Source organism: Euleptes europaea, chromosome 11, assembly GCF_029931775.1.
Source record: "Euleptes europaea isolate rEulEur1 chromosome 11, rEulEur1.hap1, whole genome shotgun sequence".
NCBI classification, from domain to species: domain Eukaryota; kingdom Metazoa; phylum Chordata; class Lepidosauria; order Squamata; family Sphaerodactylidae; genus Euleptes; species Euleptes europaea.
In genome coordinates this window covers 49,251,897-49,277,326 of record NC_079322.1, presented here as the reverse complement: position 1 = coordinate 49,277,326, position 25,430 = coordinate 49,251,897, and the positions used below count along the sequence as shown (strand labels likewise).

Below are 25,430 nucleotides of genomic sequence, written 5' to 3'. Positions count from 1 at the left end.
CAACCATCCATCATTTACTTTGGAGTCCTGACCAGCCTCCCTTAGGGCAAGCTCTACTGATGTTGCAGCGAAGAGTGAAGTTTGGTGGACTCAGCTCCAGCCTAGCTTATCCCAAGTTAACCAGACATCTGCAACAATTTTTGAATGTAATATTTCATTTTTTCAGTTTTCTTTAACAACACTCGATCCCTTAGGGGAATAGTTACAACAGATCATGCAGTTTGAACCACTGTATTTCATTGGCCCTGAAACCATTCTAACTAGAATTGTTTCATTTGTTATTAAAGGTAAAAAAGGTAAAGGTCCCCTGTGCAAGCACCGGGTCATTCCTGACCCATGTGGTAAAGTCACATCCCAATGTTTACTAGGCAGACTTTGTTTACGGGGTGGTTTGCCAGTGCCTTCCCCAGTCATCTTCCCTTTACCCCCAGCAAGCTGGGTACTCATTTTACCGACCTCGGAAGGATGGAAGGCTGAGTCAACCTTGAGCCGGCTACCTGAAACCGACTTCCGTTGGGATCGAACTCAGGTCGTGAGCAGAGCTTGGACTGCAGTACTGCAGTTTACCACTCTGCGCCACGGCGCTCTTTCTTCTGTTATTACTTACAATAATTATGAAAATGGGGTGCTCTGTAATTACCATAATTAATATGAAAACAACACAAATTCCATGTCTAAACAGCTTAAAATTTAAAAACAACCCATGATTTTCTTCTTTCCTTCGTCATTGCAATCTTTTTTCTTTCTGTCTACTTGGCTTCTCTTTTACAAGGCAGCCAGCGTTCTCCTACTTAGCATTCTCCTAATAAGGGCATTAACTCTGTTCCTGAAGGGGGGGAGAACAAGCGGTGGGCTTTCTTGATTGACTGCTAGCTGTAGCCACTAGGATTACATACATGTTGGAGGTATTCCAGTCCTGAAAGATAGGGGGTAGGACTTCATTCCCCTCTCCTTTTAATGCCTTCTCTGCTGTCCCAAATTTTCCCTCGCACTCTGTGCTGCCCTTATGACCTGCTTCTCAAACCAAGAAAATCTCTTCTCCTTGCCTCTCTACCCACATGCCTTGCCCTCCTTGTGCCACCAAATGCTCTTGCCTTGTCCACCTGCTTCTTCGTTGCTCTACCATCCTCCCATCTAAGTGGTTGCTGTGCCAGATTCCTGTGCTGAATGCTGCTGTATGTGTTACTGTGTGCTTGGAATCTCTCCTATCAATTCTCCCATAGACTTTCATGTGAAACATGGGTGCCTTTCATTGCCTCAAAAAGGGGAACCCCTTTATCTGCCCCAAAATTTTGAAGTGTGTATGTCCTAGGGGAGTGCTACAGTGTTCCTGAGGTTTGGCCAGTTTGGATTGAAAACCATGAAGGTATAGTCCCAAAAAGAGGACTTCTATTGAAATAAATGTGAAATAATGATGAAATAGAATTATGTAAATGAAACAATAATAACAAAAGAAACAATAATGATGTTGTGATTCCTTTGTTCTAGGGACAGAGTCTGGGGATGTAGTGCCCTCCAGCTTCCCCTTTTTCTTGGAGGGCCTCCTTGACCTTCCTGGACCTGCATTTTTGAAGATTTCCCTGAGTAAGGGATATCCCTGGCTTCTCCTTCTCCCTCCAATCCAGGGGCTAGGCCCTGTAGACTCTAGGGAAGCTAGGGCCAATGGGGCTTCCCCCTGGGTAGGGTGGCCAATCTCCAGGTGGTGGCTGGATCATTTCACCTCGAGAAAAATGGCTGCTTTGCCAATTGGACTCAGCATTGAAGTTATGGTTGCAAACCTCCAGGTACTAGCTGGTAATCTCTTGCTCTTTCAACTGATCTCCAGCCAATAGAGATCAATTCACCTGGAGAAAATGGCCTCTTTGGCATTGGGGCTCTATGGCATTGAAGTCCCTCCCCTCCCCAAATCCTGCCCTCCTCAGGCTCGGCCCCAAAAACCTCCCGCAGGTGGTGAAGAGGGACCTGGCAACCCTAATTGAAGTCCCTCCTCTCTCCAAATCCCGCCCTCCTCAGGGTCCACCCCAAAATCTCCAGGTATTTCCCAACCCAGACCTGGCAACTTTTCCCCTGGGTCTAGGCACACCCTGACCTACCCACCTGGCCTCCTTTAAAGGAGCTTTCTTTCTACTTGCTTGGGCCTAGTGAGGCTGGGACTTCCTGTCCCCCTTTCCACTCAGCAGATGCTCTCCCCATGATCTGTCCTCCCTGCCTGGGCCTTTCCTGCATTGGGCCAGATCCCACCCTGCCTCCTTTGCTGTTGCAATGCCCCTGAGATCCTTTGGGCCCATCTGAAACGTTGGCTTGTTGCTGGGCAGCTCCCTTGGCTGGGCAGCCACCAACCGAGTAGCTGCCCAGAAACAAACCCACATGAAACCACCAAATAACAAAACAGTTGCTTTGGGAATTAACAACAAAAATGAAAAAAACGAAACAAACTCTCATGTACAAGTAGGGTTGCCAACCACCAGGTGGTGGCTGGAGATCTCATGCTGTTACAACGGATCTCTAGGTGACAGAGATTAGTTCGCCTGGAGAAAATGGCTGCTTTGGAAGGTGGACCCGATGGCATTATACCCCACTGAGGTCCTTCCCCTTCCCAAACCCCGCCTTCTCCAGGCTCCACCCCCAAAATCTGCAGGTATTTCCCAACCTGGAGCTGGAAACCCTATGTACAAGTCTACTGTTAACCAAAGTAATTTGGTTGTGTAATAATAATAAAGTCACTAGCCCCGCCCCCCATTTTTCTTGAGTTTGACACCTATCAGTTCTTGGGTTTTTTTTATTCCAAATGAAATTCAACATTAATATCTGATATTTTTTCAACATATGATAATATATACGAATTTGGGAGAAAAAGAAAAAACAGCTTTGTCCATGCTATCATCTTAATGATGCTAATCCTATCATAGAAAGATAATATTAAAGACATCCTTAGTTTTTATTCTATTTGCAGTTATAAAATTAATCTCCCAATACTCGGAAGTCTTGGTTTTTCAGACTGGTTCTTAATATGGTTTTTATCTGTTGTTTTAATGTTTATTTTTTTTTAATCCAATTTGTTTTTATATTGCTGCTATTCTCCTTGGGTCCTGAAATGGTCAGGAGCAAGGCATAGAAAATAAAATTGATAAATAAATACCCACAGGGGAATCAGTTACGTTGAAAAACGCCGAATATTTCACACAAAACTAGCTCACTCTTTCTTTCTTGAGTCCTTTTAAAAACAAAGCACTGGTATTGTTATGCATTTCTGCCTTATCTGTATCATTTTAGCTCCTTTGTTTTATACTTCACATTTTTCTCCACATTCTTTTTTCTCCCATCCCTTCAAGCTTAGTTTATAGTCTCTGACAGGGTTCTCTGTATGCTATCTGCCAAAACATCTGTTCCTTTACCGAATAAAAAGCTTCCTTCTCCAGAAGGTGTCATGCAGGTCTACAAAAACTATAAACCTTTCTTTTTCAACATGACTTTGCCAGTGTTAGATTTGCGCTGAGAAGCTTTATGGCTTTTCTGTAGTGTCTCATATCTAATTTATTGAGGGGGGATGACCTTGTTGGATTTGAATTTGCAGCAAGCTGAACTTCATATTAATGCCCAGGTGTTTTTTGTTTGTTTGTTTGTTCTTATTATTCATTTTATCTTTTTTTAATCCTGGATCAGTTCCTTGCATGATTAATCAAAGCAGATTTTTATTACTGTTTAAAATGTCCTTTTCCTCATGAAGTAAATGATTTCTAAAATATCAAGTTATGACTAGGAGTTAGGGTCGCCAACAGTAGTTTGGGACATTTCTGGAGTTTTGGTGGCAGTGCCTGTGGAAAATGGAGTTCGGGGAGGGAAAGGAGCTCAGCAGAGATGTGAACTGCTCTAATTTTCGAACTGTTAGAGCGGTTCCTCGGTGGAACAGGCTTCCTCGGGAGGTGGTAAGCTCTCCTTCCCTGGAGGTTTTTAAGAAGAGGTTAGATGGCCATCTGTCAGCAATACTGATTCTATGACCTTAAGCAGATGATGAGAGGGAGGGCATCTTGGCCATCTTCTGGGCATGGAGGAGGGGTCACTGGGTGTGTGTGTGGGGAGGTAGTTGTGAATTTCCTGCACTGTGCAGGGGGTTGGACTAGATGACCCTGGTGGTCCCTTCCAACTCTATGATTCTATGATTCTATATCACAGAATTCACCTTCTAAATGTGCCATTTCTCCCAGAGGGACTGATCTGTATAGTCTGGAGAGCAGCTGAAATTCTAGGAGAGCTCCTGGCCCTACCTGGAGGTTGGTAATCCTAGTATGAGTTCTAGGCCTATCTGTGCAAAAATTGGAACCTGGGTAATTTTCTTACATGGACACATGTCTACAAAGCACTTTGTGACTTTTCTCTCGCTGTGGCATGTGTAGTTATATGGGCTGTGTGAAGACTGAGTGCTTTTGCATTATTCTGCAATAAATTATAATCGCCTAGGCCACCGTATTCTATTATAGAGTGTTTCCCTAAGAAAGTGGGACCGAAAAGGGCCGACAGGCAGGGATGCACATATAATTCCACAAGAGCACAGAATTTGATATCGTGTTCAGTGTTATTAATTTCATTAATTTAAAACGTTTATGTATCACCCAGACTTGGATAGCCCAGGCTAGCCTGATCTCGTCAAATCTCAGAATCTAAGCAGGGTCAACTCTGGCAAGTATTTGGATGGGAGACCTCCAAGAAATACCAGGGTCGTGACCTGGAGGCAAGCAATGGGAAACCATCTCTGAACTATAAGTCAGCTGTGACTTGACAGCAAAAAAAAAAAAAAAAAAATCCCCAAAACGCCCTGACATGGATAGCGCAAACTAGCCTGATACCTCATCCGATCTCAGAAGCAAAACAGGTTCAACCTTGGCAAGTATTTGGATGGGAGAATTCCAAGGAATACCAGGATTGTGATGTGGAAGCAGGCACTGGCAAACCACTTCTGATTGTCTCTTGCCTTGAAAACCCCACCAGGAGTCGCCATAAGTCAATGTGACTTGACAGCAAAAAAAAGCTGCCTTTCTTCCCAAATAGGGTCCTTGAGGCAGGGGGACCTTATTAATAGGGTTGCCAGGTCCCTCTTCGCCACTGGCAGGAGGTTTATGGGGTGGAACTTGAGGAGGGCGAGTTTGGGGAGGGGAGGGACTTCAATGCCATAGAACCTAATTGCCAAAGTGGCCATTTTCTCCAGGTGAACTGATCTCTATTGGCTGGAGATCAATTGTAGTATCAGGAAATCTCCAGCTAGTACCTGGAGGTTATTAAGCATCCTAATAAATTTAGAGCGATCTCTTTTTTAAAGTAAGTTTCTATCCCCTTCACCTATGAACATAACCTTGGAACTATGTAGAACATGCCTATTGAATAGCTGTACGTTTTGAGGGGGAGGGGGGAGTGCTAAACAACTTCCCAGTTGCGAAGTCTTCAAAGTAACACCCAGTTCTTTGCCTTGCCCCTGACTAGCAGAAGCAGGCCAAGCAAATACATATGTTCTCTAATATTTGCCGCTTAACACCACTTCTTTTAAAATCTTTCTCACAAAAGCTTCCCTCCTCCCAACCTTTCCTTGTTGGGAAACTATCTGAAGTTATAAAATTCATGTTCTAAGCAATGTGGCAAAGAGCCATGCCTTTGTATAATCTCTCTGGATTTGAGAATTCAGCTTGTCTCTGAGCAGAGTGTGGGTCTGCTGACCCATTTCAAAGTGCATCTTCAAGGAGATGGAACATTGTGTATTTTGAAATAAATTAACACATTAGGCACTCATTGAAGTGAAGACAGATAACCTTGGAATACTTTGGAGTTACAGCCAATATCTTTGGAGATATTTGAGGTTATATTTTTATAACAAGCATCCAGATCCTGGAGCAGAGTTATACTTTGTAAAAATAGTGGACTGTTGAGCTCAAATACTTGTGAATTTGGAAACTGAGATGCCATATGAAAACTGACATCTGTTATCACATACACAGACACAATGGATTGCTGAACATGCTCTATTGTTTTATTTATTAATCTGTTTTTACATCACTTCCTATCTGGTGGCTGTTTAGGGTTGCCAACCTCCAGGTAGTGGAAAAGATCCAAACAGCACTACAAGGTAATATAAACGCAAGATAAATTTATAAAGGTGCAGGTAAGTGCAAGGAGTGAACATATGTACAAAAATTAAGGGAAACACAATCAGGTTTTTTTTTAAACAATTAGCATAAATAGTCCAGCAAGATATGCAATATGACAAAAGAAATTGTCCAATGGATCACATAAAAACAATATAGCTGTCCATGAAAGACTTTCCTGTACTTCTCGGTAGCTGGACACAAAATGTCAAAAATGAGGACCACAGCGAGGAGGTGCCAGAAGAGGTGCCCGGACGTGTCGTCTAGATCATGCACACGTTTCGCACATGGCTTCATCAGCTACACATATCAGAAAAGTTTATAACAATCATATCAATTTCAAAGAGGGACCGAGAGGATTTCTATATAGGTCTCCAAAGCATAAAAAAAACCCTGATTGTGTTTCCCTTAATTTTTGTACATATGTTCACTCCTTGCACTTACCTGCACCTTTATAAATTTATCTTGCGTTTATATTACCTTGTAGTGCTGTTTGGATCTTTTCCATCATCTATACAGCACTGAGCCTTCATTCTCTCCAACCTCCAGGTAGTAGCTGGAGATCTCCTGCTATTACAACTGATCTCCAGCCGATAGAGATCCGTTCCCCTGGAGAAAATGGCCACTGCTTTATTATAGGAGTTTTAATATTGATAATTACATTGAATATTTTTTGTATTAAATATAGAACTTTGTAAAAATGTTTCATACGTGCAATTTACAATTTCAGGCTGATGAAGCCTCGTTTGGTGAAACGCAAATAAATACCCGGGATTTGCGTCCTTTCATGCGGTCCTGAACAATATTTTGTCTGTGGGTCCCACTAGACGCTCGACATTACCCTTTTAAGGGATCTACACTGGCTCCAGTACTACGAGTGAAACTAAAGACATTTACCGTGCTTTTGAGGCTTGTTAAGTCCGCACACAGCTTATTACCTTTTGTATTCAGAATTTATATTAGCGTGCTGTGGGACAACTTTGTTTATTGTATATAATTGTACATATTTTTGTTCAGTACCACTACGTGTTTGTACACTATTTGCATGTTAATAGATAGTTAGTTAGTTAGGTAGTTCCTTTAATCTTGTCACTCTATATAAATACATGTTGTGTTTGCTTTAAAATATTGACTGTGCTGTATTTTTGATTGAGTATCTCTCATTACAGCACCGGGTGATTCTTATTTTGCTTTGTAACCTCCAGGTAGTAGCTGGAGATCTCCTGCTACTACAACCGATCTCCAGCTGATAGAGATCCGTTCCCCTGGAAAAAATGGCCATTTTGGCCATTGGACTCTATGGCATTGAAGTCCCTCCCCTCTCCAAACCCTGCCCTCCTCAGGCTCCACCCCCAAAATCTCCAGGTATTTCCCAACCCAGAGTTGGCAACCCTAAGAACACTGGAGTGTACACATCTGAGTGTACATACATAGCAATGATTTCAGTGGACCTTGACTGCTCAAGAATGCTTTGAATTTCAGACACTTAACGTCACAACACGAAATATAATTTGGGTTAGCTTGGGTCTTCCTTAGGCTTTGAAAATTGCGAAGAGGACAGTAAAGTTTGATTGACCATTACATTTCTCATGATTCTTTACTTTCTTTATGATGAAAAATAAGTGTGTGTTTTAGATAGATGAGTAAATTGGTTGATTTACCCTGATTGATTGGAAGAGAACAAGGCAATTAGAATGTGTCATGGGAGAAAATGCTTTCCTTTCACAATCTGTTTAACAGAGTTAAACATACGAATGTATTGGCTGTTATTTGGCAAGAATTATTCTCTATTGCATTGTGTGGCTTTGTTATTTGCCCCAGCACCCCAAATGAAGACATAAGAGCACAAGAAAAGGCATGCTGGACCAGACCAAGGACCATCAGATCCAGCAGTCTGTTCACACAGTGGCCAACCAAGTGCCCCTAGGAAGCCCACAAACAAGACAACTACAGCAGCAGCATGACACAAGACCACAGTCTGGGTTTAACTAATTTATTAACTATAAATGATGATGTAGCTGGCTGATCTACAACATCAATTATTAAATACACCAATATTTAACGGGGCGGGCTGTGCTAGGAACCATAGCCAAGGCTGCCTTTGTTTTGGCAAATCTACCCTGGCTCCAAACTCAGCCAGCGGCTTCTGCCGGCCTCATTATCTTTGCCAGCACATATGGCGCTGAGAGGTACCAAGCCCCACCCCCCTTCTCTGATGCACCATAAAACCAGTACCAAGTTCAGAAAGATGTTGCTCAGCACCAAAGGCGCTCCTTCCCAAGCCCCATCTCACCATAAAGCCAGTGATGGTCTGTTCGGGACATGTCCAGTGGCTCCAGATCATTGCCACCCATCCTTACCTATCATGAGCAACCCACCCTATTCGCGCCAAACTAGTTATGGCCTAAACAGTCTATGATGAGGCCTAATTAGTTTAAATGTATCCCTTCTCACCCCAAATATAAAAAAACCAGGTTAAAAAAAATGCTTTCCATTACTGACAATCAGGGGAAAGCACCAAAATTTCTGCTTGGCCCCAAATTGTGACTGGCTAGTCCCACTACAACATTGCTAGGGTTGCCAGCCTCCAGGTACTAGCTCCAGCCAATAGAGATCAGTTCACCTGGAGAAAATGGCCACTTTGGCAATTGGACTCTATGACATTGAAGTCCCTCCCCTCCCCAATCCCTGACCTCCTCAGGCTCTACCCCAAAAATCTCCAGGTATTTCCCCTTCAGGATTGCATGGTTAGTAGTTAGTAGTTCTGAATTGGAGTTATGATCCTAATCAATTATTCATAGCTTTACTGTATGCTGTATATGAGAATTTGCCTTTCCATAAACCATATTGGTGTATGACCGTGTAATTTTCACACCTTTTCCTGCAAAAATCATGGGACTTTTGAACGCAAGTGTATGGTGCCTAAACTGGTAATTTTATACTGGCTCTTCCTCCTGCTGCACCCCAATTTTGTATTATTTTAAGTGGAATTAATTGGCATTCATTTTGAACTGACAGTTGAAATGTAGGTGGTAGAAGGAGACTGAGGTCATTGCAAATGCTCCCTTAAGACAGGCTTTCTAAAATTATTTTGCCTGTGCAATGCCATCAATGTGCATTATAAAGAAAAGCTGCCTCACAAGATTCAGGAAGCCTAGGTTTCCATTTCTTGATCCTACCTGTAGCTTCCCAGGAAATTCAACTTTTTTTGCACTGATTTGTGACATGCAATGACCTAAAGGAGGGATACACAATATCCTTCCTGGTAGCCATAGGGCTGTGGATGAATGGGGGTAGGGTTGCCAACCTCCAGGTACTACCTGGAGATCTCTTGCAATTACAACTCCAGCTGATAGAGATCAGTTCACCTGGAGAAAATGGCCGCTTTGGCAATGGGACTCTATGGCATTGAAGTCCCTCCCCTCCCCAAACCCCACCTCTCAGGCTCCGCCCCAAAAACCTCCCACTGGTGGCAAAGAGGGACCTGGCAACCCTAAATGGGGGGGGGGCTGCTAAGACAATGCAGCTGCAGACTTGCTAGCAAACAATCTGGGCTATGGATGTGGCCTGTACTCCCACTAGACATTTGTACCCAGTCAGCTGCCATGCTACTAACCTAACAACCCTCCTGGCTCTGACAGCCTCAGGTAAAGGTGCCAGGATCCCTTCTCACCTGCTTCTCATGCCTACTGCCCTTTTACTTTCTGTGTACTATTTCAGTGACCATTACCAGCGGAGTCCTTGGGATCTTGAGATGGTTTTGTTGCAGAAGCTTTACATTAAACTACCATTGAGTGGATTACATTACAGAGTGGATAGTTTGTTTTGGGTAGGCTCAAGGGGGTGTCCTTTGTATACTTCTGGAAGTACTTGCTCTGCTGGCACTTCACTGCTTGTGGCACTTGAATTGCTTATGGCTCAGTGCACTCTTCTGGACTGTATAGATTGAACTATGGGCAACTGGTAAGGAGTGGGACCTACCTTTTGGTCTTTAGATTGAATGGCAAATAATAATGACATCCAGTGTTCTTAGGGTAGCCCGCTCTGGGTTGGGAAACACCTGGAGATTTTGGGCGTGGAGTCTGAGGAGGGTAGGGTTTGGAGAGGGGAAGGACTTCAATGCCCTAGTGTCCAATTGGCCAAGCGACCATTTTCTCCAAGGGAACTGATCTCTGTCGCCTGGAGATCAGTTGTAATAGCAGGAGATCTTCAGCCACTGCCTGGAGGTTGGCAACCCTAAGTGTTCTAATCCTCTGAATTATCCTACAATGCTAGATGAATACATCCAGGCCTGAGCTTCATAGTTTGCATCTGTGCTGTTTAATATTTCCAAAGGAGGTAGGGATTCCCAGTCATAACATTGCAATAAGCATCCACGGACTCTCATAGATAAGACCTGACAACTCTGCGTGCAGCCCAAAATGCATCTGAATATTTGAACAGCCTCCCTCAACTCCTGTGTCAATGCCCCAAGGCCCTTCTATTCATCTAGCTTAAATTAATGATCTCACTGATGGCACTCTCAATTGAACCACAGCTCTCCTGAGCCAAGCACTTCCATACTGAATTTGATTAATTCTGATGACTGTTAATTCTCACTGTTAATTAGGTAAGGTACTTCTGTAAGAAAGAATAGAGCATGTTGTATAAAAGCAACTGGCACAGATTCCTGCCATGCCAATTTACTACTGAATGTGAGCAGCCCTCGTACGCATGGTAAAAGTCCCTCTGTTTATTTCACATGTGTGGAATTTATTGTCTGGATGCAGAATTTTGCATCCTGGAAACTTCAAAGTGCCCTCCCATCTTTAAAAAAGCTATTTCTACTTCTTAGGGTTGCAGAAAAGAATATGAGAGAAGTATCCACAGAGTAAACAGGCCTTTCCCAGGAACACTGGTCATCAGGGTTTTGGCCCCACTCTGGGTTACTCTCCTGTGGTGACAGTTACTAACCAGCAATTTTCATGCCTCTCCCTTCCTGGTTAAATTAGGGTTGCCGACCTCCAGATACTAGCTGGAGATCTCCTGCTATTACAACTGGTCTCCAGCCAATTGAAATGAGTTCACCTGGAGAAAAGGGCGGCTTCGGCAATTGGACTCTCAGGCATTGAAGTCCCTCTCCAAACCCCGTCCTCCTCAGGCTCCACCCCAAAAACCTCCCACTGGTGGTGAAGAAGGACTTGGCAACCCTAGGGTAAAAACATGAGGTCCACGCTAGAAGTTCCTAACTCAAATCTAGGCTTAGCAGCAGCATCAGACAAGTCATTACTTCCCAGTCTCCAGTTGTTCAACCCTCGGGGATGCAACTAGATAAGATGTGGGAGATCCGTGGCTGGTTCTCCTGATGTATTTTTAAAGTTAAGAGCAGTCAGTGGAGGGCTGGGTATGATCATTTCTTTGCTAAAGAATTTGCAGGACTAGTTCGTTGGTTCTTTTATATATAAAAATAGACTGTATATACAGTATAATGCTGAATATAAACTGTGTGTTTGTTTTGAAATCTTGATAGGGTTATAATGTGTCCATAGCGCTCTTTTAAGGCAGCCCATTCATTTTTACCTTATGAACTCCTGTTGCTTGAGGAGACAGGAGGAGCCATCCCAGACATAAAGTTTCGAGAGAAATGTGTGGGGATGCAAATCTCTAGATGTGTAATTGCATGCACCTCAGAAATGCAGGAACCAAAGCTGTGATGTAGTTAGAAGTCTGTGGTGTGTTCTTTGATGTTGCCCATATAGGTAGAATATTTCTTGCCTAAAGATGCCCCTCTAAATACTTCAGGACATTGTCGTATAAAAAGCTACATCACACAAGACATCATTTGAGAATGTATGCAGTATCTCAGTGTTTGTTGCCTAATAACATTTTTATTACCTCGCTTTCCCCCTCAGATTTCTGGGAAAAGTAGAAGAAATTAAAAAAAATAATAAAGATCAGAGTTCTAATGGAAGAACAAAGATCTCATTATCCTTGAAGCTCTTCTTTCTCTTTCCGAGTAGTCCATTCTGTGGCATGAGATTTCTGCTAATTTCCCTTCTCACTACAGACATCCATGTTGCCAACCAGGCTGTTCCCGAGAGTTCATTGACTCCCAGGAACAAAGGTTTTGGGATGAGGGAGGCTGTATAGCAGGAATGCAAAGGAAATCACTGCCTTGTCTGCTAACACCAGTATGATTAGATACAGACCAACCACAAGTGAATGGTTCCATTGCACCTCAGTTGCCATCTCTGAATGCTTATCCCTTAGAGATGGGGCAGTGGCTCCATCCATGGGAGAGAGCATCCGCTTTGCATGCAAAAGGCTCCAGGTTCTATCCCTGGCATCTGCAGTTAAAAAGATCAGGCAGTAAGTTATGTGAAAGATCTCTGCTTGAGACTCTAGAAGGCCATGCCCACTGCCAATCAGAGAAGACAACACTGGCCATGATGTACCGGTGGTCTAACTCAGTATAAGGCAGCTTCATGGGTTCATCCATCACCTCAGCCTGTCATAAATCAGCATTTTATAATTCTATAGAAGAATTAGAAGAAGAATTAGAAGAAGAAGAAGAGTTGGTTTTTTTATACCCCGCTTTTCTCTACCTATAAGGAGTCTCCAACTGGCTTGCAATCAGCTTCCCTTCCCCTCCTCACAACAGACACCTTGTGACGTAGGTGAGACTGAGAGAGTTCTGAGAGAACTGTGACTAGCCCAAGGTCACCCAGCAGGGTTCATGCTTAGGAATGGGGAAACAAACCTGGTTCTCCAGATTAGAGTCTGCTGCTCTTAACCACTATGCCACGCTGTAGTAATTAATGATCACAGTAAGAGACAACACCACACAACTGGAAAAAAATCTTAATTTCTTTTTTAAAAACTATGGTGTTGTACTGTAAACAGAATCACTACTCTGAGATGGGGCTATATTGTTTCATAAGTTGGCGCTGAATGTTTGGCCAGATACTTGCTCGAAAAAGGGCATCTTCTTAACCAAGTGGCATATGTAAAGTGAGCACAGTGAAGGTTTTGATTAAAATGTTGCTCAGTGGCCTTTCAGGTAAATTCTAAAATTATTTAATATTCTTTTCTACACTTATGCGGGAAATGGCAAAGGCAATATTTAATAAAAGAGGGCTTAGAGGAGTGTAGATCTGGAGCACTGGCTCCTTGACAGAAGTTATTTACCTAGCCAGAGTTTCATTTCAAAGCGAACAGAACTCCGTGATGCCTGTATTATGCAGAGGCCTTAAAACTCTGTTAGACGTTTTTAACCCACTCTAATTTATTCCAGGAAAACTTTAATCCCTTGTAGAATGAAACTGCTGTGTAGTTTTATTTTTATTTTTTTTAAATTATAATTCACCAATTGTAATGAGGACATTGGCTCCAAGAGTTTAGTTTAAATTCATTCCAAAAATGTAAAACTGAGGGCAAGAGTTAATAGGATATTTCAGACAGTTAACATTTCAATCCTCCTCCAAATCTTTATAAATTCACTTGCATCTGTGCCATTAGACAGGTTCTGACTGAGCACTTCCCAGACCTAAATGTTTCACGAAAGCACTATCGAAGAATCTTCTCTGACGTTTTGCAAATCTCATGCAGCGTGTCACATACTATGGGGTATCCAGCAGAATAACGAGTCCTAAAATAAAAGGGTAATGTGACGTATTAAAGACAGCATGAAAACATGAAGTTTCCTTAGACTTTTGGTCTTTCTGAGTCAGTGTTGTTTTCTCCAACTGGCAGCTGCTCTACAATATCTCAGGTAGAGGTCTTTCCCATCACTTACTACCTGATCCTTTTAATTTGAGATGCTGGGGATTGAACCTGGGACTTTGTGATGCAAAGGAAAGGCTCTACCACTGAGCTGCAGCCCCACATGACCATATGATCTTTCTACATATTATAATACAGTAGCAGAAAACAAGAAAGAAAATCCCAGAACCATAACCAGATTTCCAGCAGGGATCCTTTTCTCCATAAGAATTATTTTGCTGGATCAGAATAAGGTATATCTCGACCAATGTCTGTTTCCAACAGGCGAGCCAGGAGATGGATAGTCACCCCCTATTTTTCGGGTTTGTTTTCAATATTTAATAAAGGGATATATCACACACACATTTGAAGGCATCCCTGTAGGAAGCTTGGTTCCATTAAACTTGTCACAACTAATAGACACTAATCTATCTCCGTTGAAGCTGAGTGGCTCTTTTAAAAAGCTATCTAAGCTAGAGGCCATCACCATGTCTGGCGATAATGAATTTCATCCGTGAATTATGTGTTGTGTTTCAATGGCTACTTTCTAGTCACCCGGTATGCAGGCTGAAGAGATTACGCATTTTATTTAAAAGATCAACAATTTCCCAGCCCTGGAAATGTGTTACCTTACAATTAGTCAATGAATTAAAAGCAATTCTTCCTCACATCTGGTGGGGTTTTTTTTTTTTAATGTTCACCTAGAGTTCAATATGGATGTCTTTTCGGCAGTGATGTAATGAATTGGTTAGCTTCTCCTCCATTTTTCTGTCATTACACCTTGGTAACAATCCAGTCAAATGCGTCTCTGTTGTGGGGGGCAAAAAGACATAATCCTCTCTGCATGTGATGACATGGCACTTTCTACTTTGGAGAATGGCCAGACTTTTAAAACCAATACTGTAATTAAATGTAATGAACTATAATTCTTCTAAGGTAACACAAAAAAACTGCAGGAAATCAAGAGGCATTCTGAACCATTTGGGGTTTTTCTTCAAACCTGTCTTTCAGCATTTGAAGTCTCAGTAGGCAATAGCTCCTGTGCATGAAAGATGTCTTTAAATAAAATCCCCACAGGCTTTGAGGTAAATTACTTACTCTCCCCCCAGGAGTCTCCCGGGAGAGACTAATGCTCCTGAAAAACACATCTAATGAAGTCAAGTGTCACTGTGAAGATGTCCCCAGCATTTAAAAGGATGTGACATAAAGATGGGAGTGTTCTCTTCCAACCAAGGGAAACTAGACAGATCAAACCCCTAATCATGAAAACATACTCTATCTCCTTAATATGTTTTTGGGCAAATTGTGCTCAGTCGAAACACTCTCAAAATAATGAAAGACTGAACAGAGATTTTTTTTTCACTGTTGATGAGACATGAATGACCAAGCAAAAGCATTACTAACAGTGCAATCCTAAACAGAGTTACACCCTTCTGGTACCATTGAAGTAAATGGTCTTAGATTGGATTAACTCTGCACCGAAATCCCCTTGCGCTCAGTAATTATTTTGACAGCTTTTTAAAAAACTACCTGACTCCCTGATCCTACAGAAATGGACAGTGTACTAAGTGCTGATTAAACAACAACAGTGTTCTGTGAAAGAAAAGCAGAGCATATTCAGCACACTGTTTTATACAAGTTTTCATGCCACTGTGATTGATTATTACCAAATTATTAAGTTTGCTTTGATATAATTAGCTCTAATATTTAGGGATGGTAATATTTAGGGATTAGGAGCCCTGTGGCGCAGAGTTGTAAGCTGCAAAACTGCAGTCCAAGCTCTGCTCATAACCTGAGTTCGATCCCGACAGAAGTTGGTTTCAGGTAGCTGGCTCAAGGTTGACTCAGCCTTCCATCCTTCTGAGGTCGGTAAAACGAGTACCCAGCTTGCTGGGGGTAAAGGGAAGATGACCGGGGAAGGCACTGGCAAACCACCCCGTAAACAAAGTCTGCCTAGAAAAAGTCAGGATGTGATGTCACCGCATGGGTGCTTGCACAGGGGACATTTACCTTTACCTTTAATATTTAGGGATGGTATCTTCCATTCTCCCTTCTTTCCAATCCAACTGTATGCTGCCCTTGTACTTATATGTAGGATCGCCTACTGCCATATGAACCTGACTTATGATCATTTTCAGAAGCTCTAGTTTGGGTGCCCCCGGTTTCTGAGATTAAGCGGGTGTCAACATAGGAGAGTGTCTTCTTGGTCATGGCATCAAAGCTCTGGAACTCTTTCCCCAGGGAGGTTCATCGATCCCCTTCTGTTGCTTTCCCCCGCAGAGGGTAAAGGCTTTTTTGTTTCTGTTGGCATTCCCTCTATGATCCCTCCTTCCTAACCAGTGTTTTAATTGTTGTTTTCATCTTTTGCATGTATTTTAATTCTGTTTTAATGATATATGTTTGGGGGGTTGATTTTAATGGTTTTAAATGTGATTTTATTATGCATGTTTTAAATTGTTATCCACCCTGGTGGCCCTTGTAAGGGCAAAAAGGTGGGATACAAATTGTGTAAATAAAGAAACTGCCAGGAAACAGTATGTATGACATTGTAATAACCCCTGCTTCACTGAAGTAGAATGAAGTAGGAACGTGAATAACTGACTGAGAGGGTGGAGCCAGAAGCTGGGAATGAATGGAGCGATTTGGAAAATGACAGGTGAATGGGGACCCAGAGAGCATAAGCGAGGGAAATCTTGAGAGTGTAAGAGGGAGAGAAAGGGTAGGATCAGTAAGAAATAAGGAAGAAGACCAAGAAAGAAGAATAGTTTTGAGAGTCAGCATGGTGTAGTGATTAAAAGTAGCAGACTCTAATGTGGAGAACTGGGGTTGATCCCCTACACCTCCACATGAAGCCTGCTGGGTGACCGTGGGCTAGTCACAGTTCTCTCTGAAGTCTCTCAGTCCCACCTACCTCATAAGGTGCCTGTTGTATGGAGAGGAAGCAAAGGCAATTGTAAACCCCTTTGACACTCCTTAAAAGTAGAGAAAAGCATGGTATAAAACCCTCTTCTTCTTCTTTTATTCTTCTGTTCTTTCACAAAATATGCCAAATGCTGTTATGCAGGAGGGCTTTTTTGTAGAGGGGGGTGGGGAAGCTGTGATATCATGGATCAGCTCAGGACATAACTATTATTAGGGACACAGTTTTTTCTATACTGATTGCCTTAAACAGATATGTTCGCATGTTTTGTTCTTGTTTATTCCACCCCCCATTCTCCAATCCCAGCCCAACTGTATTATTTTGTCTTACTAATAGTCTTTCTTGTTCGAGTCAAATATCATATTTTTATACTGTTTACTGACTGACTGACACTTTTTTTTTTAAACCGTACTGGTAATTTGCCTTGAGTCTCAGTGAGAAAGACAGACTATAAATGAAAGAATAAGAACAATTCTGTCATTTTGGCTTAGAATAGTAATTACGTTAGAGTTTGTGAGTTATGCCTTTTTGAATGTTATATAAAATACAAAAGTATAAACATTACCATTGACAGCATTTCCTTTTTCTCCACCTGTTTAAAGTATGTTTAAACCTCTGTGCAATCTCTGAACCTTCAGAGCACTATAAAGCCTCATCTTGCTATGGCTGGGTAACCTTGGCAGAGTAGTTCAGGAGAGATTCCCCCTTCTGCACATCCCAAAGCCTGCTCACACTACAAGTATAATGTTACTAATTCTGCGGTTGTTTTGACAACATGCTGGTTAAAGGAACTGAGATCAGGCACTACCTAGTTTTGTATTCGCCCCGGCACTCTCCAAATGATAACACAAGAACGCGAGACAACAGGATGCAAGCCCAACTAGTTTTTATTTATTTAAATAATTATTTAAATTAACTAAATGACTGATCTATGTCACTGCTTATCCCAGTAAACTGGCGACTTTGAGGGTAGGCTGGGACAGGCTACCACCTGGTATGCCTTTTAGGCAGATCCACCCTGGCTCCAAACTTGGCTGGTGCTTTTGCTGGCCTTGCTTATCACCACCTGTACAGCTGTGCTGAAAGGTGCCAAGCTTTATCCCTCCCCCAAAGGTTGCCAACCTCCAGGTGGTAGCTGGTGATCTCCTGCTATTACAACTGATCTCCAGGCAACAGAAATAAGTTCACCTGGAGAAAATGGCTGCTTTGGAAGGGAGACTCTATGGCATTATACCACACTGAAGTCCCTTCCCTTCCCAAACCCCACCCTCCTCGTGTTCCACCCCTAAAATGTCTATGTATTTCCCAACCCAGAGCTGGCAACCCTACTCTTCCCTGATGTGCTGCAAGACGTCTACCAGGTTCAAAATATGCTGCTCAGTACCAAGGGTGCTCCTTCACAGAGCACTAGGGTTCCCAGATGCCCGGTAATGGTGGGCAGTTGCCCGCCAATTAATGGGCCTGCCCACTGCCGCTCAGCTGGCTGACGAGTGGAAGCAGGCCAGCTGGCTGACGGGTGGAAGCAAGCCAGCTGAAGGGGGCGCGATCTGTGCAGGGGGCGTGTCATGATAACATTGCTTCTGGGTTTACCTTGGAAGTGATGGGGATGTGTTAGCATGTTTCTAAAAAACAACAACTCTGGAAACCATAGAGTTTTTTTGGAGGAATGTGCTAGAGCATCCCCTTCACTTCTGGGTGAGAGAGTGCAGCTGGGTAAAGCAGCCTGCCACCCTCTCCTGTTTGATTGACCAGATTTGCCGTGGCCCAGTTGTGTCCTGTTCCTGATTTGAAGTTAACAGGGCTGGAGCAAATTGAACCGCAGCATGATTTGCTGTGAATGTTTATTTTTTTGCACTTATATTTGGGTCTTCTTCATTTCCAAGGAAGTGCAGGCTCACTCTTGAATTTCATTTTGTTTCTGAAAGATCAGATCCTAATGATGCAAGTGTGTGTCTTTGTTTCCTAGTGATGTGCACTGCTAAATAACAATAGTGATATCACTTCTTCCTATGCTCCTTAGTCGCCTCGTACATTGTCTTGTCACACTCAGGTGCTTAACTATAAGCTTTCAGGAAATCTCCCTAATAGGAAACTTGCCTCAAGTTACCTCCCCTTGCTCATCTTGACACCATCTAAGGCAGGGGTGGGGAACCTTTTTCCTGCCAAGGGCCATTTGCGCATTTATAACATTATTCGGGGGCCATAACCAGGTGTAGATCTCCCGGGGGGGGGGGGAGACTACGGTTTCCAGGACTCCATCCACCACCTGGAGGTTGGCAACCCCAGGGGAGACCATGCAGAGAAGGCCTGGAGGTCACCCCCGCTCCCTTGTCCTCCCCCCCTCCCAGGCGGGAGGGCAGCCAGCGGTAGGCCTGAGCAAACGAGGCTCCAGGAGGCAGCTGATCCACAGGGAAGGAAGGGAGGAAGGAAAGAAAACAGAGAAAGAGGAAAAGGGAGGGAGGGGAAAAGAGAGAGTAAGGGAGAAAGAAATGGAGGGAGGGGGAGAAAGAAAGAAAAGGACGGAGGGAGACAGACAAAGAGACAGAAAAAGAGGGAGAGAGGGAGAGAAAGAGTGACAGAAAAAGAAGAAGAAAAGAAAGAAAAGCCTTCCCCCCCACACACACACCTGTGCACGCCGGCCCCACGCGACCAGGCCCCAACCTCCACGCCTCCCCCCCCACACCCCTGGCCCCGGAGCTCCCGAGGGCCGCAGAAAATGTCTTCGGGGGCCGCATACGGCCCCCGGGCCTGAGGTTCCCCATCCCTGATCTAAGGCAAGTGTGCATTCACTTTCTTTCCTCATCTAACAAGAATGGTCTTCTTCATAGTTCTTCCTTCAGGAAACAGGAGGCAACTTATTAACAAAGATACCTTTTGAAAATGGTCTGGGAACATACAATTCTGATATCTGAATAATGTTGAAATGAAGCAGATATCTGAACTTGTAGCTTTCTACCATCAACAATTTAAGCTTTAGAAACTACTCCTACTGAATAATACATTCATGTGTTGATCATATAGATATTGAATTTATGTCGAACAGAACATCAGTAGTACAGGTAAAAGAGTTCCTATGTAGAAGAACGAGTTAATTATGACAATGTTCTTATGCTCAAAGACCCTCGTTACCTACTGAGGATTATATCCAGTCTTCTTTGGGGTTTATGTGTAAAATTATGACTCACTTGTCAGTGGTTTGTTTTGTGTGAATTATATGGCATCATTTGAGCTGACCACATGATGGCATCAACCTATCACTTTTTTAATTTAATAGATAAGTCTTGGCTACGTTTGATCCTGTTTTGGACAGTTTAGTTAGCAAGCTGCTGTGAACGCTGCGCTAAAAAAACTCATTAAAATGTTATTTATTTTTAAAATTTAAATCCTGAGTTTTAGTAAAAGTGTCAGAGTTCTTATGAGAAGCCACTAAAACTACCAAATGGCAACAAGAATTTTTTTTTAAAAGATCATGATAAAATACCAAAACTACAAAGCACATAGAACAATCAGCATGTAAAATCAAAGGCAACACAGAAGCTATAATGACCAAAATCCAGTATCTAAAATAACCAAAATTAACAGAATATTTCAACCACCATCACCATTAATCCAGCACAAATGCCTGTCAAAAGAAGAGCGTCTTTACATGCTTTCCAAACTTCAAAAGGGATGAAGCAAGTGTACATGAAAAGGGAGTAAATTGGGGCCACCACCAAGAAGACTCTGCAGCATACGGCCACCCATTGATCCTCTGGTAGTGGAAGAACAGTACAAACAGGTTTGTCTTGGAGAAGACAGAACTTGAGGCACTGTGTCCCAGATGACATAGACCTTAAAGTTCAAAACTATCATCTTGAATTGAGATTGGAAATTAAGTGGGAACCAGTGAAGTTAGCTCAAAGCTGATGTAATATGCTAATGGCATGCAGGTTTTGGAAGGAGTTGGGGAAGGTTGCTTGCTCAAGAACCACAATTCCAAAGCCACACTACGGTACATTAATTCATTATGCTCTGCATCCTCTTCATATCTAGGACATGTTGTGAAGTAATAACAAAGTTTTTCTGTGCATGCACAGAGTCCTTTTCCTTGACCACTGAATATCAACCACCTGTCCCATTCTACAAGTAGCATTACATATCAGGGACTATTACTTAGATCAACCCCCAGGTATTTTTTATAAATGTAAATGTTTGGTGTTCAGGTCACTAACGGGGAGAATATATTGCTTAATCCTGTAATACAAAAGATATATTCAAAGAAAGAATCCTGTAATACAAAAGATATATTCAAAGACAGGTTTTAGAAAAGAGATGGACAATGAAGACAAGAGCTGCATTTTTTACTGCAGAATGCAGTTGCTAGTTGTAGCTGCAAGTACAGAAGACTAGTTAGTTAACTGCCTTGGTTTTGATTTTACAGACAGATTCATGCGAGACTGGCACATTGTATTTTTCAACCCCCTTCCTCTTTGGCTCCTGCTCCCAATACGCTGCTTAAGAATTACATTCAAAGTCTTTTCCCCTTCTCCCTGTGACATCTTCATTGCTGCTTCATTAACTAGTACACCATCAGTGCATTTCATTACAGCCTCTCTCTTCCCTCACTGTGCTGATCTCAGACACAGATACAAATCAGCTATCAAAAGCTGGGCTGTATTTATCTTCCCTGCATTTCAAAAGAGGGAAAATTGGCTAAATCATCCCAGGGGCAAATATACCCATATTTGTCTCACTTCCTCTGCCTGTTCCCTTGAGCAGCTGGGAAGATACTTAGTTAGTAAAAATTGTTGATCTATGTTTTTAAATATATAATTCTGAAAATATTCTGGGTTGTGAGATGGTCCTTAAAGCTGAGAAGCTACCCCTGGAGGAAGATGGTTCTGATCGGAAGCAGTTCACAAGGCCAACATCCAGCAAGCAAGCAAGAAAAAAAACAAAGAAAGTTGGTTTTTATATACCGACTTTCTCTAACACTTAAGGAAGATTCAAACCGGCTTACAATCACCTTCCCCTCCCCACAACAGACACCCTGTGAGGTAGGTGGGGTTGAGAGAGCTCTAGGAGAGCTGTGACTAGTCCAAGGTCACCGAGCTGGCTTCATGTGTAGGAGTGGAGAAACTAACCCGGTTCACCAGATTAGTGTCCGCCGCTCATGTGGTGGAGTGGGGAATCAAACCACTGCTCTTAACCACTAAACCACACTGTAAAGAGAGAGAGAGAGAGAGAGAGAGAGAGAGAGAGAGAGAGAGAGAGAGAGAGAGAGAGAGAGAGAGAGAGAGAGAGAGAGAGAGAGAAGCTGAATGATTGCCAGCAAATGGAAAAGCCCTCCCTGTTTGCTTGCAGGTGTCTTGGTATTTCTGTTGTGAGGGCATCTTTGAAATGTTGTTGTTGTTGAAGGATAGAAATAATTTTGTTAGCAAGTAAGATAGTAGGAAGGAATGGCAAATCAGCGAAGATCAGACAGATCCTCCAGATTGATGGGATAAGTGCTCAGTTCATATTCTCAATTTCCTGTTATATAAAGCAATTAATCTTACACTGAGTAACTGAGAAATTTAGGAAATAACAGCTGAGTCTCGTTATTATGAATGACTTTAGTATGAGGTGTGTTCTGATCAGCCCTGTGCATGACTTGAATGAAAGATTTATCCCCCTTTGTGTGTGTGAGTGCCAATTTGCTGTCTCTTTCATATATTCTAATGGCAGTCATATTTTATTCTGGTACCGTGTACTGTAAAAAAAAAGGGGGGGAATATCTGTATGACAGACTGTATGACAGACTTCAGCAACATTTTTTATGAATGCCTTTTCCTCATCCTCCTCTTTTCCTTCTATTACTTTCCCTGTGACAAATTTTAGATTGTAAACTTTTTGGAACAGGAGCCCGCTGCATTCCGGTTACCATTCTTTATGGAGCCACAAAGAATAATAATCATGGCAAAATAATTATTGTAATAAATCATCATCGACATATACCTTAGAATCATCTTAATAAGTAGTAGTAGCCAGCATGGTGTAGTGCTAGAGCACGCCAGACTCTAATCTGGAGAACCGGGTTCGATTCCCCACTCCTCCACGTGAAGCCTGCTGAGCGACCTTGGGAAAGTCACAGCTCTCTTAGAACTCTCTTGCCCACATGAAAGCAGGCAATGGCAAACCAACTCCAAATGTCTCTTGCCTTGAAAACCCGACGGGGTCGCCATAAGTCAGCTGTGACTTGTCAGCACTTTCCACCACCAGTAGTAGTAGCAGTAGCAGCAATAATGTAATGATAACATTTAAGTAAGTAGTCAAAAAGGGCAAGAGTCCAGTAGCACCTTAAAGACTAACAAAAATATTTTCTGGTAGGGTATGAGCTTTCGTGAGCCACAGCTCACTTCTTCAGATACACTAGCTGTATCTGAAGAAGTGAGCTGTGGCTCACGAAAGCTCATACCCTACCAGAAAATATTGTTGTTAGTCTTTAAGGTGCTACTGGACTCTTGCCCTTTTTGACTACTGCAAACAGACTAACACGGCTACCTACTGTGAATTATTTAAGTAAGTATTTAAGTTATACCAGGTTCTGTCCAAATTACTGAAGTTACAGTGAACGCATGCACAGCCTACATGTATGTGTCTGTTGGTGAGAAAAAGACAATGCACCTTCACTTTAAAAATGAAACCAGGGACCAAAACCTGGATAAATGTGGGGTTTGAAATCACACGCCCAGCTGCACATACATTGAACGGAACACATTTAAACCCACAGTGAATGAAAAATCAAATGAATCCCTGTACACAGACTGTATGTGAATTACTTGTGAATCAGGGCTGTAGTCTGTACCCAAAGGGTGTACATCTACAAAGCTTAGATAAAATGGAAATGATAATGTGCTGTAGGCTTGAAGGCATGGAAAGCCACATGGCAGGAGAACAGAAGGTAAGCCAAAACTAAAAAAAAAAAAAAATGTAGAAAAGCTGTGCTAAAGAAGTAGGGCCCCTGGGAAGGCATTTAAATTAGGAGAACAACAGAGAAAGATGGAGGCTTCTTGTTCAGATGTGTAGTACCCAAAGCATTATCAAGGTGGGATTTGGAAGTGCCCTGTGGTGCAGAGTGGTAAGCTGCAGTACTGCAGTCCAAGCTCTGCTCACGACCTGAGTTCGATCCCAACAGAAGTCGGTTTCAGGTAGCTGGCTCAAGGTTGACTCAGCTTTCCATCCTTCCGAGGTTGGTAAAATGAGTACCCAGCTTGCTGGGGGTAAAGGGCAGATGACTGGGGAAGGCACTGGCAAACCACCCCGTAAACAAATCTGCCTAGTAAACGTTGGGATGTGACTTTACCACATGGGTCAGGAATGACCCGGTGCTTGCACAGGGGACCTTTACCTTTTCAAAGACTAATAGTGTGTGTGGCATATATCTTGTGTAAAAGAAGACAAATGGATCCTGTCAAAAAGGAGACACACCCTGATTTCTTTTTGCTATTGAACTAACATAGCAATTGTGCGAACAAATTTTGTGTGCAATTGTTTTGAGATGACTGGAATTGGGGTTATAAATTTATCTAAGCTCCTTCTCCTTCCTTTCTTTCAGGTCACATGTGCAAATTTAACCAGTGGTGGAAAATCAGAACTTCTAAAAACAGGCAGTTCCAAATCCACACTAAAGCACATATGGACAGAAAGCAGCAAAGACTTATCCATCAGCCGGCTGCTGTCACAGACTTTTCATGGCAAAGAGAATGATACAGATTTGAGCCTGCGGTATGATGCCCCAGAAACCTATTCCGAGCAAGATCTCTGGGACTGGCTGAGGAACTCGACAGACCTTCAAGAGCCTCGACCCAGAGCAAAGAGACGGCCCATTGTCAAGACTGGGAAGTTTAAGAAAATGTTTGGCTGGGGCGATTTTCATTCCAACATCAAGACAGTGAAGTTAAACCTGTTGATAACTGGGAAAATAGTCGATCACGGAAATGGGACGTTTAGTGTTTACTTCCGGCATAATTCCACCGGCCAAGGGAATGTATCTGTCAGCTTGGTGCCCCCGACCAAAATAGTGGAGTTTGACTTGGCACAACAAACAGTGATTGATGCCAAAGATTCCAAGTCCTTTAACTGCCGCATTGAATACGAGAAGGTCGACAAAGCCACCAAGAACACCATCTGCAACTATGACCCTTCAAAAACATGTTATCAGGAGCAGACCCAAAGCCATGTGTCATGGCTCTGTTCCAAGCCCTTTAAAGTAATCTGTATTTACATTTCATTTTATAGTACAGATTATAAACTAGTTCAGAAGGTGTGTCCTGATTATAATTACCACAGCGACACGCCTTACTTCCCTTCAGGTTGAAGAGAACTGTGTGTCTGAGACTGGACCCTGAGGAATAAATAATTATTATTATTAAAAAAAAAAGAGAAAGATATAAAGAGGTCATATGGCAGGGCTGTTACTTCAAGGAAGAAGGCCACATCTCTTGCCTGGAATGTGTCTACGCTCTGCTGCTGCTGTCAACGGGCTGCAAATATGTCAGTGGAAACCAATCTCTTGCCATTTCTGCCCAGTCATCTCCATGTATATCTCTCTGGCTGTAAATCACTATGGATTTTAAATAACGCCACACACAATTTCTTTCTCTCTCCCTCCCCCTTCT

General features: G+C 42.7%; 1 protein-coding gene across 1 annotated transcript in view; it reads left to right on the top strand.

Moving 5' to 3' along the window:
* Positions 1-25,190, top strand: part of NXPH1 (neurexophilin 1) — a 201,699-nt gene extending 176,509 nt beyond the window's left edge. Inside the window, exon 2 of the mRNA XM_056857370.1 lies at positions 24,368-25,190. Within this exon, the coding sequence (XP_056713348.1) occupies positions 24,368-25,129 (762 nt within the window). The 3' untranslated portion in view covers positions 25,130-25,190. The remainder of the gene's footprint in view (positions 1-24,367) is intronic.
* The last annotated feature ends 240 nt before the right edge of the window (positions 25,191-25,430 follow it).